The sequence below is a fragment of the Agelaius tricolor genome, unplaced genomic scaffold (assembly GCF_023055355.1).
Source record: "Agelaius tricolor isolate 1412-34295 unplaced genomic scaffold, bAgeTri1.0.p SCAF_5, whole genome shotgun sequence".
Classification (NCBI taxonomy): domain Eukaryota; kingdom Metazoa; phylum Chordata; class Aves; order Passeriformes; family Icteridae; genus Agelaius; species Agelaius tricolor.
This window is the reverse complement of record NW_027269265.1, coordinates 33,043,347-33,057,401: the sequence shown is the minus strand read 5'-3', so window position 1 is coordinate 33,057,401 and position 14,055 is coordinate 33,043,347. Positions and strand designations below refer to the sequence as shown.

At 40.4% G+C, this 14,055-nt stretch overlaps 1 protein-coding gene across 2 annotated transcripts; it reads right to left on the bottom strand.

The window, feature by feature from the left end:
* Positions 1–3,592: 3,592 nt before the first annotated feature.
* EIF2S1 (eukaryotic translation initiation factor 2 subunit alpha) lies at positions 3,593–13,952 on the bottom strand. 2 transcript variants are annotated; one of them, XM_071427096.1, is made up of 8 exons: positions 13,801–13,952; positions 11,733–11,974; positions 10,289–10,368; positions 9,710–9,861; positions 7,165–7,271; positions 5,535–5,632; positions 4,748–4,891; positions 3,593–4,450 (listed from the first exon to the last, which is right to left on the bottom strand). In XM_071427096.1, exons 2-8 carry the CDS (start codon positions 11,971–11,973, stop codon positions 4,325–4,327), a joined length of 948 nt encoding a protein of 315 aa, XP_071283197.1. In that variant the 5' UTR covers position 11,974; positions 13,801–13,952; the 3' UTR covers positions 3,593–4,324. The 2 variants fall into 2 exon arrangements, with proteins under 2 accessions (XP_071283197.1, XP_071283196.1); XM_071427095.1 differs by lacking the exon at positions 13,801–13,952 and adding an exon at positions 12,251–13,530.
* Positions 13,953–14,055: the final 103 nt, after the last annotated feature.

Sequence of the window (14,055 nt, the reverse complement as noted above, 5' to 3'; positions counted from 1 at the left end):
ATATATATATAATATATATATATATATATATATATATATAAATATATATATATATATATACACATATATGTATATATATATATATTTGTAGATAAAAGCTGTATTCAGAAGCAGAATCTTGGGAAAAAAACCCCTGATAAAGCCAGCAGGAAAAAAAAAATTCAGCTCACCATGTTTTGTACATCAGAATTACACTGGAGAGGAAAAAAAACCCAAAAACTTGAGTCCAGGTTCACAAGAGACATTACTGCTGCATGCATTTCCTGGACATGCACTCTTTATATAACCAGCTTCAAGAATACAGTGTTCCACGGTTTGGTATTTGAGGTTTGACTTCACATTGTTCAGCTTGTTACTGCAGGCAATTTAGTCAAGGTGCTATTTCATGCTAGGGAGGACAGGTAGAAGCTTGCAGGGGGCTCTGGCTCAGACAGTGATCTCAGAATTGCTCCATAAGCAGTCCTCACTGAAGATCTGACATGCTCCTTTTCTCCAGCATGCAGACCACCCACAACCCTGCAGACAGATCTTGGCAAAATTAACATTAGCAACAAAGAATTCTATTGTCAAACTGCTAGTGAAATGTGAAACAAACCTTGATTCAGCTGGTCATTAAATAACAGGTTTTGTATCAACTACTTCTTATATAGAGCCTTCACTTCCTTCAATACCTCGACTCAAAAGTATTTCTTCAGTACTTTGGATATTTATGACAGACACACCCCTTCCTCCCTGTCTCATTCTGTAGTTAATCAAGGTTGAAAAACTGCATCTGTATTGCTCCCTGAGGCTGAGTAAACACAGCTCTTACAGGGTCAGGTAGTATAAAATGAGTCAGTAGATCTGAGCTGTCGTATTCATGCAGGGGCCGGGAATGCAGGTTCTGGCATTGAACCCTTCCGGTGGAAAAGGCCATGCTTTATCTGGATAAACTTAGGGAGCTCTACATCACATCTTCTGTGGGCCTTAAAACTCACTGCAGAGAAAGTACCCATTTCCTCAGGTAGAGTCCCATTCTAGAGTGCTTTCCACATCAAAAAAAGAACAGTTGAGTGCTTGACATTTTCTTGCCTTTGAAGTGACTCCCAAATTCTTTATATGCTATAGAATTTGGGATGGGATGGCCAGAAAGAGCCACCTTCAAGACCACAGGATGGTACTCAGGCACACAGGGGAGGGAGGAGCAGCCCCCACAGTTCTGAGTGCAGGCTGTGCTGTTTCAGCTGGCAGACCCTGCTGGCACTTCCCACTCAGTCCTTCAAGAAGTCTCACACAGCTGATTCAGGGAACCTGCCCAAAGGAAAGCCCCATCCCATGCTCTGCCGTGCCCAGCGTGTATCATCATGTCACACACAGCACTGGGGCACTACCGACACCACAGTTTTCAAAGCAGCTTCTCAGGACTTTGCCCTCCAGTGCAGCACTCCCAAATTAGTTCCTTTAGAGAATTAGGGATGAAATATTATGAAAACAAACCACATCAAAATAAAGCATGATGAAACATTTCTAGATAGAAGTGAAAGACAACAAGCATTCAATAGTATTCTGACATAACAGCAATTTTAAAATTAACTGTAGAAAGGTGGAACTATCTGGAAACAGTACATACTTAAAAATCAAAGTGCAGGTTCTGCTATGAAGAGCAACACACCAGGTCCACTGCACCTAAAGAAAAAATCTATGAGCCAAAATCAGAGAGAAAACAGCAAGGATTTGTCACTTTATTAAAAACCAGACAAACTACAACCCCAAGGAAGCAGGGAACCCCTTTTTAAGAAACCACTATTTTCCCTCATTAGAAATGGGATACTGGGCTGTGTGTTACCAGACCTGAGCCAGTATACCCCTGTTTGGGTTGGATTTTTGCACTAAGTCCTTACCAGATATTATAAGTAAAACTGTTTCCAATCTGTCAATCTTAGAAAATCAAACTGAGGTAGGAAAGTCAAACTGAGATCCTTACAATGAACACATCAGGCTGAGCCCTGTCAGAGGCATTCCTGTCCCCTTCCCTTCCATTGACTATGTTAGGTGCAAGTGGAGGTGTTGGCCTTGTGATTACAATTGTGCCAACGCACAGTAGCTAAGGAACAGCAGGAATGTGCTGCCTGGATTTAGCAACTCAACAGAGACATTCATAAAAACCCCTTATTTTAAGCACTTGGTAAGCAAAGGCAGTTTCACAAATGGAAAAAGAGCCAGGTTGAGACACAAGGCATCAGCTCAGCAACTTCTAAAGATCTTGAAGTGGTGGAGCACAGCAAGTCCCCAGTACTCCCTCACTAACAGGCCTCCAAAACACGCATCTTATACCTCCTCCTTCCTGCTTCTGCAATGCATGAGAAGGATCCACCAGGTTGTCTCGCGTCTTTTACTTATTCTTGGTTGAAACATGCTCAAGAGAACAAATTGGGAGAACCTGGGTTTTTTTATGCCAGGATGACAAGAGATTGGAACACATTTTTCTGAACCTACTTTGATATCATCCTCACTGTCTTGGTCATTTTTTTCAGGCACCCAGAACCCAGGACTCAGACTTTTACCCACCAGCACATTCCAGCTCTAATTAAAAAATGCTCTGGTAGCTACTGTAGAAATTTAACAAACTGCTAAGTTACTGACAGAAACAATGCTCACCAATTAACACAGCAAAACAGCTCTCACAGATTATACTAATTATAATCCCTTCAATGCACTCCTTCCTTCCTTGGAGCCTGCATGGCTCACTTATCAGTCCTTCTTCCTTTACAGAACTATTATGGTATGGAGATCACATGGTGACAGAGTTTTAAAATACTTTGTTCTTTACTCCAAGTACCCACCTATTGTGTTTAGCAGAAGTCAAATCACTACTTTAGTGAATGGGCACAGTTGGAAGGCTGTCACGCACAGCTGCTGAAAAGACAATTTGAGAAAAGGATTACAAATATTTGTTTCTTCATTTTGCGAATTTGCACATTCAAGTATTTCCCAACAATCTGTAAAGACTGAAAGTTGTTTACCTTTTTTGGCTTTGCTTTACTATCAGAGTTGGGTACACATGAACTTCTCTGATACCCCAGCATGGAAGAGCATGTATGCCCTTTTAGAATGCCTTTTGGGGCAACACCATGTAGCAAGCAAATAGTTTGTACCATGGCAATCATAAGAATGTCTAGTTAAGGCTCAAGGCCTCATTCTTCATGCATGTTCCCTCTAGCGTAACAAAGTATTAAGAAAAAAAAATGGGCAGTATGGGATATGGCAATGACAAAAAAAATAGCAACACATTTAGAAATCTAGCAAGTTGGAAAGATTACTTAAAAAGCACAACTATTTCCCCTCAATTCCCACTGACAAGTAAAACAGGAAATTAAAATTCTTTTTTTTTAACTCCAGTTTAGAAAACACATCTTGTTTCTCTTCTTCAGAGAAGATAAACAGTTTTTTTTTTAGAGTGAGTATCTCAGTTCAGTGTAAATGGCATACAGGGTAGGCAGAACTGAAGGTCATGTTGCAGTGAGCTCACAGACAGTGGCTGCCCATTTTGAACTATACAAGTTCACTAAAGTTCCTGCTATATTCACCCATCAGAGCAAAGTGCAACTATAAGTAGTTTTTCATTTATTAGCTATGTTTATTGGAATGGAAACAAGCTATTTTCAAAGTTTTCAAGTTCTTGGTCCCTAAATGCAGATGATAAACAAAGGAAACGCTAATTGAAACATGTGCGCACCAACAAACTTGCAAGGAAAACATTAATGTAAAACATTTTGTTCCACTCATTCTCAGCTTGATTTAAAGCAAACAAAGAAAGCCCTTTCAATGTTAAAGAGAAGTCACCCATTGATCATACTGTTCCAGGTTTTATATTCATACCACTCTAGGTCATGTGACAGAAGAGAAGGAGGAAAAAACCCAAAACCTCTGAGTTATATAGCCCAGAAATTTATTGAATACTTGCTCAAATACATTCTGTGTAGAACTGTTCCACTTGCTTGGTTTTGCTGCTCCCAGGAAAGATCATGAACAGATGCACTGAGCTGTAATCACCAATTAGGAATTGTTATGTAAGAAAGTGTTAAGTAGGGGGCTGCAAACTCCGTCTGGCCAGATCTGGGTCTTGAATTTGACTAGGCACCTTCCTTTCAAAGGGATCAATTTGTGTAAGTTGCTGCACCAAATGTTATTTAGAAGAGCCTTTTACATTTTGGTCTTTTTCAAACAGGAAAACACTTCATATATTTACTTCTGAAGTTTTCAATACTGAAATAATTTAGTCCAGAGTGTTTGCATGGGGTTTCTAATTTTTCATATGGTCTCTCTTCTAAGTATCCCAGAACATTTAGTCTTCTGTTTTGGCTTCCATTTCCTCGGCATCATCATCCCCATCCACTTCAGCATTTTCCCTCTCCAGTCTTTCCAACTGCCTTGCAAGCTCAGTCTCATCTGTGTCAGTGACCACCTTAGGCTGAAAAAAACCAAACCAGAACACACCGCAAACTGTCATAAAGAAAGGTCACATCATTTGTAGACTCTGATTCTACATAAAGAGCAAGAGATAAAATACATCCTGAAGTCACCCAGGAAAATTAGATTTTCTGGCCATTTGTTTATTTCAAGAACACAGAGGTCCTGATTTTTCTATTTTTTAATAACTTAGCAACTTAACTTTCTGCTCAGATTTCTTGTAGCACTACTGATCTTGCTCTACTTTAGAAATATTGCAAGGAAAAAGGTTGTATTTTAGAATGTAATTTGTTCTTACCTCCATCTGCACATTAAAGACTCCTCTCTTCTCCTCAATTTTTTCTTTAATTACAGCCATGGCTTGATTCAGAACAGACAGTCCTTCAGTTCTCTCCAGTGTTGTAGTGGTCATCACATAACGAGGAGGGGCTATCAGATTAATCTACCACATTGTAAAGATTGGAGAAAAAAGCAAACTCAGTAACAAAGGAAAAGATATTATGCCTAGTTAGACCAAAAATTAAAAGCATTAAAACCTACATGTTTTCCTTTTTTGTGATGACTGAATAAGTAAAGCATTTCTTTTGCTACAAGAGACTATTATAAAAAGTAATTTTCAAAGGAGAAAGTACTTCCAAGTTTTTTTAAAAACACTTACTCAGTAGTACACTTAACATCCAAAAACTGTTGGGGAAGAAAAACTAGGCCTGGGTACAGTAGTCATTCTACCAACACTCAAATGTCAGTGGAGCAAACTTTCCTTTTCTTACACAGTCTTATACCTGAAAATAAAATTTATTGCTTCCTAGTTAAGACTGCATAAAGGAACAGTGGGTATGTTCTGTGCCAATACTAGACTTTAATAAATTGAACAGAATAAATACAGCTTCCCAAACTTTGAAAGGCACTGCACAAGCACAGGAAGGACTGCCAGCACATGGCTGAAGGAGTGTGTTACAGCTCTGCTGGAGAAGAGCTGAAAATCGGGCACATGGCTTCATGGGGCAGAGCAATTGCAAACCCCTGGTCCCTGAGGGCATCAGAAAACTTTGCTTTTGATTCCATTATTAAGACTTGACACTCACTTTGATGGGCATGTTCTCTGTGGAACAGTTCAAGCCTGCTCTCAAAGCTTCTTTTACTGCATCTATGCCTTCATAACCATAACAGGCCACTTCAATATCTACAAAAGAAATACAAATAATAAAATTTTACCATTACCAAGAGCTGCAAAATATCTAAAGCTTAACTTAAACTTTAACAAATCTTTCTAGCAACCAATGTTTACCCACAATGAGAGCCTCAGTAGCTCCCAAATCTGTGGAGCACATCCACAAAGTTATGGAATTCCATCAGCAATTACAACAGAGGCACAGAGGCATCACTTGAGGAGCATTAGAATACATTTTTATAAGGTTAACATATGGTTAGAATTATAGTTAGCTACAGCCTTTTGTAGGTATTTGAAAATCAAGGCATAAACTCATACTGCTGATATCTGTAATACCCTGACCAGTGTAAAGACAAAGATTTCTTGACCTGCATAGCAATGGCACAAGACTAAGCTACACAAAGGAGATGGTTTCACTTCTGGGTGACTCACAAAAACCTGCTAATTCTGAGCTATCAGGAACAAATTCACAGAGGAACATCCCAGTCAGCCTGGGGATGAGAAGAGAAGCCAATGGCAAGATTCTACACTTGTGCTGATGACAAAATTAATGACAGACCATCAGAACTAAATAGGCAGCATGAAGGAAGTAAGAAGACACGCTCTTTAACTTTATTTTCAAAAGTGATGAAGTGCTATTCATGTTAGTAAATGCACTCTTCATGGCAAGCACATCAAATTTTTGAACTGTTAACTCCTGGCAGTCTCAAGCAATAGGTAGAAGAATTTTACATTACCTTACTTTTTGTACACTCTTCTTAATTTCAGAGTGGAAAAGGCTTATCTCTTCTCTCCACAGTAATCAGCAAGTGTTAAAGCTCTTCAATATACACTTGCAGAGCAGAGGCAATTTCTCAATCTAGTTAAAAACATGATTTGGCTACACTATCTGTTTAATGGCAAGTGTGCCTTTAGGCTGTTCTGTAGAGCCAGATTTACAGTTTTGAAGTATGTCTTCTGAAGTCATGCAGTCATGTGCTTTTTCTGCCACACTAAATTAGTAAGACACAAACTAGCTCATAGATTAGACATGTGCTAGGCTTGAGCTGATATATTCTACTGAATGGTTTGCAATCAACCTGTTAAAAATATTATTTTCACATGTTTATGAACAAGTGACTAAGGTGCATGCTGTAGCTGTGCTGACAGAGTTCAATTATCCTGTCAGGGAATCAATGAATGTAAAACTCTGAATAATGAAAAAGAATATTGTAGATGCAGTAATAACTATAAAATATTTAGTTTCATTGTGTGCCAATGCAATATGACGGACCACATTATCTATCATGACAACCAGTCCGTGTTCCAAGGAATCTGCACTTCGGGAGGAAAAATAAAAGCCAGACCACCTTGCACTTTGGGATAGAACCCACACAGGCAATTTGAAAGCAATCCTTGATTAAGATATCTTAATTCTGAACAGCTCCATTCAAATATCAGCATTATGAACCATTAGTTTTAACTGAGTTTATGGTTTGCAACAAGATACACTATCTCAACCTAAGGATCAAGACAGGTTGAAGGAGCACGTGGGAAGAACTCACCAGCTCGGATTTTGACTGCCTGTGGTGTCAGACGTCTGTTAATATTGTCAATCAACACACGCCTCTCTTCCTCTGTCAGATCCAGGCTATCCAGGATTGCAGGGTCTCTGAGCCAAGCAAAGCAACATTACAGAAATTACACCGAAGAGGAATACAACACTATATAAACTTCTGGTACTATTTCTACTTCTTACAAATAATCCTTGATACCTACTAGGCAAAGAAAATGGAAATTTCTTAAGAACCCATTGAAACACTGCAAGAAAATGAACACATCTATTTTCAAAGCATTTTCTACTGGTAAACACAGCAGTTTACTCAATTTGTTCCTGGAAGGAATAATCTGAATGATTTAAATTTTTTTTTTAAAGCAAGGGAATGGCTTTTCTCCTGCTCCCTCTATATGAGATAAATAGAATGTGACAATTATCCAGCTTCTTGATATTTTTATATGTTCTCCAAAGTGAAAATAAACTCATACCACATAAAAGCAAATCCATGATGAATCTGGAGTTTTAAAATTATTTTAGTATTTCATTCAAACACAAGATATTTGTCATTCTACAAAGTAACCCACATTCATTCCATGTTATTTGGTACTTGTTTTTAACAGTATCTGGATCACAGACAGATATTTATCTGCTGGCTGCATTCTCAGCTAAAGCAAGGATAAAGGCTTTTTAAATCCCAAGCTCACAGTTTCAAAGTCAGAGATCACAGAAGCAAACTCCTGTGCTGTTTACCAACATAAATTAGCAGTTCTCTTTTAAAAAAGTGGCATCAATTTTCTATTGCTGTATTGAATTTACTCCAAATCTATCTGAAATAGAGAACATAACCAAAAAGTTCATCACAAAACCACCTGTTCTGCAGAGACAAAAAGTCACAGTTTTCTGAAAAAAACACCAGATCACCTACAATACTACCAGCAGGCAAACATGAAATAAAATGGCCCAAAAGCCAGAGGTAATACTAGAGATTGGTCTCTGCTGCTAATAAAACAGCAACCTTCATGTTTTTGTATGCTAAGTATAGAGAGTAGAAGGGCCAAACAAGCAAAACAGAACCCAGAAACATGACAGGTTTTACAGATCAAAATATGAACCTGTATGGCAGAAGTGATTTATGGTATATACAAATGCTGCTTTATTTCCAAACTGTCCTGTTAAATGCACCTGTTAAAGCATTTGTTAGGCTTTCAACAATAGGTTCTCAAAATATAATTTTTACTGATTAGAAGGTAAATATATTGTCCAATTTCTGCCATAGGCGTCATGCTGTGTGAAACTCCAAAACACTAATCCTCAGTACAAAGAAAGGAATAACAAGCCAAATTCTTAGAGGGAATTCTAAACTTCACACAGTACTCCAGCAAAAACAGGAAGGCAGCAATATCCACATTGTTCTACTCAGCTGCTACGCATTTATGTAGGAGCACAACAGGAACAAAAATTTGCAGATCACAGTCAGAAATCTTAAGGCATTACTGATGGAAAGATATTTTGAGAACAGACAGCTTCAGAAGTTTGTGCTCCAAATTGAATAGTAAGTGAGCAACAAAAGACCTGTGCTCAGGAGTTTTCATACGTATACAACTGAAGCTAAAACAGCCAGTGTAACTAGAGGTGTTTTTTTAAAAAAATTTCTATTATACAGATGTTTAACTAAGTATTTATCAGTTAAGAGCGATCTGGAATTCCTTTGACAGCAGTATGTCCAGATTTGGCCTTTACCAGTAAATTTGCTCTCACCAGAAAAGAATCATTACAATATGAAACAAAACACATTAATTCTAAACGAGGACACAAGCTGTTTCTTCCCCCAAAACGCAGAGCTGGTTTTCAGCTCCCTAAAACACTACCGAGCGCCCTGGCTCCTAGAGTCACCGCCACTTCTGACAGCATTATTACTGCCATCTAGCGTTCAGCTCCACTTCACCACGCACACACCTCGGTGCTGTGAGAGAACAAAACTGGAAATGTTCACTGAGAAATCCAGTTTAGGATTGACAATTTCACAGCAGGCTCTGTAGAGGGAAACCAAATACTTCGATTCTGAAAGCAAATTAAAATATCAGACTCCATTTAAAAAATAACAGCCATCTATCTCAGTGCATATTTCCTTAGCATGACAATTTCCACCTCTTTCTCTTCATAATTCCATTTCTAAGTTTAGGATCCTATTCTTTAAGTTCAGAAGTGGAGAGAAGTAACAAGTCAGCTTGTTGCATTTAGAAAAAGAAAAAAGCTGCCTGTGCAGTGGAAGAGTGACAATCAGCTCTGAGTAGAAATGTCCTCAGACATTAAGCTAGGTATTTCTGATAAAATCTGCCTGGGACTAAAACCAGGCAAATTCTGACAGACAAATGAAGACCAGTGGTTCTTCCTCCATTAGACTGATGTCATAATTTACTAGATTTACTTGACCAGTATATTCTTCATACTGATTCTGGGAAAGAAACCAAATGATACAACCCAAAAGATCTACTGCAGGAAATACTTGTCTGCAGTTTGAAATAAGCCCCTAGAAGCAAAGAAGTCCTTACGAGACTGCATGCTTGAATGCATCATAAGCACCATATCCAGGTCTTTTGTACTTGTCATCAAACACCCAGGCAGTTCTCTGGAACAGGCTCTCCAGCTGCTCATCCTTAGTGTACTCCAAGACTTCAGCAACGTGGCGAAGGATGCTGTAAACCTGCAACACCGGACTGGTAAAAACCCCAAACCAAATACTGAAAGTAGATGAAAATTTCTACTTGGAAGTGTTAAGACCACACAGCAGTAAGGATGGGAGCCTGAAACTACCTGCACATCTTTTCAATAAAAAGTTGCCCACAGTGTGCTAAACCTGCATATACTTTTGGATTTCTGACCATTTAAATATACCCATTTACATCATAAGTTCTCAACTGACACCTTTCTTGATCTATTAATTATTTAATAAGCAGCTTACCATGTAACACTCATGGACATAAGCTGGTTATATATCTTTGCAGGGGTAAATGAGAATCACAGTATGCCTAACACCTGGATGCTTTACTTTTATCTTACGGCTGCGCATTTTGGTTGCTCAAGAAAGAAGCTGGGAATACACAGGGCCTAAATATAGAAAGGCAACTTACAGTCTTTGATTTTGTGAATTTGTCTTCACATTTGATTGCCTCCTCTGGAGAAACTCTTCTTTTTGACAAATCAATATAACCTGTTGGGGAAGATGATTTTTAAAATGTCAGCCATTGTGCAATTGAAGTCTGATTCCTTCAAGAGAAACTCAAGAACAAACACCCTGCCTACAGTATCCCCATATTTTGCTACAGAGAGAAACAAGACCAAACCTTGATGAATTTCAGCAAATTATGATCCAAATTAGGATACAAAATTCTTTCAACTGTAAATACTTACAGTAGCAAATCTTATCTCAGCAACTAGTGATCTATTTTTATGTTTCTGTACACAGTTTGGGAAAAAAAAATCATTCCAGCATAGAAAGAAGCAAATTTAATGCACATTTTTGCAGTGCTCAACACAATTTAATTCAAGACTGGCACCTCATCACTTTAGCTCTGAAGTTTCCTAATAAAACAGGCTCAGCCTGAAAGAAATGCTCATGAAAAAATTTCTTTTGAACTCTCTTCTAAATTATAAAAGGCCTCCACCTATTTCTCACAAACTATATATTCTCCAATAAGTTCAATAAAAGACCACTAGATGAATTCAAGATGTATTCCTCTGTTAATATGAAAACAAGATTAATTTGTAAAAGTATAATTTCATTAGAGATGTTGGGAAACTTATTTAACTTCAGATTTATCTGCAATAAGTTTATTCTTGCCCCTCTTTCATCTCTGCTTTTCCTTATTCTGTCATTCATTATTTATTCTCAGTTACCTGGAATTTCAGAAATATTCTAGAAAAGCATATAACTTGAAGAACATAATACCAACAATAACATTTCTAGGAGACGTGCTTAGTGTTTATTATTTCTGTATAGCTGGATAGAGATTTTAGAGATTGCATGGAACAGTATTATCAAAATCTGAAATGTTCTCAATAGAAATTACATTTAATAAACCTTCAAAGATTCAAACATTCAAAAGGCAGGAAAAACCAAAACTGCCTGTACAATCCTAACATGTACCCTACAGAATTCACAATGATTATGTACTTGCCATCACCTTTATCAACAATGTTAACAAACAGGATGGATGGTAAGAACTAAATGCTTAGCATCTAGATTTTTACTTCTATAGCAAATGATCCTTCCCTTCAGTTGACTTAGAAAATCTACATAACCATCAAAAGAAAATTCCACTTCACTATAATTCAGTGACTGATCTGGTGAGGACCCACTTAAATCTTTACTGATGTGATTTACTTTCATTAACCCAATTCCCAAAGGACACAGAAGAACAGAAGAACGATCATAGGTATGGCCAGTGATGGTCTATTTTATTTCAATGCTCAAAAAAAAAGTAGCCCTGACAAAACCCACAAACACCTGCTTAGTTTATCTGCATTTCTGTCTACAAATTCAATCTTGACAGAGCCCAGCACATGCCCAGATACCTTTCTCTTTGTCGACCCTTATGACCACGACGCACTCGTTCCTGCCGATGCGGATGAGTTTGTTTATGGAGCGGATGCGCCTCCTGGACAGCTCACTGAGGAGGATCATGCCTTCAATGTTGTTGTACTCCAGCAGGCTGACATAGGCTCCCATTTCAGCAATGGAGCGAACGTTGACCATCACCACATCCTCCACCTCGGGGAATTTATGTTGGTAGAACCTACAGCTTAGTCCCGGCATTCTGGAATTTGAGCAGAAAAAACATTTTTATTTCACAGTATATCACTGCCTCCTCCTACAAACACGGCAAGAAACCAGCAAGGATTGGGGATGATAGAGAGGAACAGTGGCAGGAAATGTAGCAATTAGGATAAGGTTGTGCTTAGGTTTTAATAGAAATTAAATAATGAATTAACTTGTATTTCAAGTACTATTACCACAACCATTTCCTAAGATGCTATTTTTTTGCAATTCTGTAGAAAAAGCTTTGCTACCCAAACTTCATTACCCACTTCACCTGTCATACACAGCGCACTGGAAAGGCTTCTTCAAGTGCTGGAAAGGTGGCACTGCACACCTCACACCCATCTAAAATCATGAGTGTGTAACATTCTCACAGATTCACAGAATATGCTGAGTTGGGAGGGACTCTCAAGGATCATCAGCTGGACTGTAAGAGCAGGAGAAGCATGCAGCGCTCATAAAGGATTTTGTATGCACATAATAAGACAGCACGTGAGATAAGAAAATAAGAGGCAGATGGAAGCTTCTGTAGTACTGAGAAGGAGACTCTGTATGACTTTTAAACTCAGCACTGTATGTTCAGAGTAATCCTGCAAGACCTGCTCCAGACACCAATTGTCAGCAAAGAAAGCAAAGGCATTAATCAGAATAGAACTAGCCTGGCCTGAACTACTGAAAGGGGAAAAAAAGTGCCCCACAACAGACTGCTAGTGTGGAGGGGAAAAACCCAACAAAATCACATGAAAAGCCAGAATTTCTTCATTATATATTCAAAATCAAAAAAGGGCAAAAGCAACATTTCATGATCAGGTGGTGGTAAGAGGAAATGCTTACACTGCTTTATTTTTCTGACAATGAATGCATATGCTCTTAAACATGTAACTAGATTAGTTCAGTTGTCTATGCCTTGAAGTTTCACACAGAAAATTTTCTACAGCAGCAGGAGCCCAAGATGCCAAGTCAAAGGCATCACTCCTTCAGAAGATTTTAGTCACCATTTTTAAGTTTTAGTCATGATCTTTACAGCAGTGCGAGTGCTTCCTAGCTATGACAGAATTTAAAATCAGAGTAGGAAGGTAATGCCAAATGCTATGTACACATGTCCACATAATTCAGAAGGCCATGTCCACCCTTATTTCCATTCTTAACTTGTAAAAAGGGGAAATACAGACTAGCAAAACATTATAAAAACACTCTGAAGGTTTTGTATAATTTTGTCTAAGCTGAAGCTGAACAAACAACTCCAAGGTTAAAAGGGAAAACTTTACAGCTCGGCTTTCCAGCCCACTCAATGCAGCTCTGCTCGATCCCGCCGGTGCTTAATGGGGTACACGAGAGAGCTGCACTGCAAAGCGACAAACGGGAGGCACAGCGAGCAGGAGCGGACAAACACCGCTCAGCCCACGCAGCCCCTCACTCCTCTCCCACAGTCACAAGGTTTTCATTTCGGCCTTCTGGGGAAGGTCCCCAGGAGCAACACTACGCCCACCGCGCCGAAGCTGGAATTCATCTTTTCCAGAAGCTGGACACGCCTCAGCCCAGGCCCTCGCGGCCGCACAACGTCTGCGGAAACCGAGCCAGTCGCGACCGGCGCAGCCGGCACGGGCGCTGCCCCACGACCGCCGCCGCACCGGAGAGGGGGCCGGACAGAGCCCATCTCCGGCGCGGCGCCGGCGGGAGGCCCGGGGGGAGAGGCCCCGCGGGCTGCCGAGCTGCGGGCGCGGTGCCGGTGCCGTCACACCGGGCCGGGCCCCGAGCGGCGCCGCTCCCCGCGGCCCCGGGCCCCGCGCGCTGCCCGGGAGGAGCCGGGGCGCGCGGCGGTACCTGGCTACGGCCCGGGGGGTCCCGCGCTGCGCTCGCGCCCCGCCGTCCCGCGCTGGCCCCTCTCACGCCGCCGCGTGCGCCCGGCCTCTGCCGCCTTACTGCGCAGGTGCAGAGATGCCGCGGAGAGAGGGGCCGCGCTCCCCTCGAGCGCCCCCTGGCGGCGGGCGGCCGGAGCCGCGGCCTCAGCCAATCGCGTCTCCGCCTGTCGGCCCCGGGGGACACGTGACCACAAGCGGCGCCGCGCGGGCATCCGGG

Coding starts and splice junctions, on each gene's coding strand:
- EIF2S1 (XM_071427095.1), bottom strand. CDS start 12,321: ATGGGTGTGAGGTGTGCAGTGCCACCTTTCCAGCACTTGAAGAAGCCT. Junction 11,975..12,250: donor CAGTGCGCTGTGTATGACAG/GTGAAGTGGGTA, acceptor CTCAAATTCCAG/AATGCCGGGACTAAGCTGTA. Junction 7,272..9,709: donor GCATTCAAGCATGCAGTCTC/GTAAGGACTTCT, acceptor TGCTTGGCTCAG/AGACCCTGCAATCCTGGATA.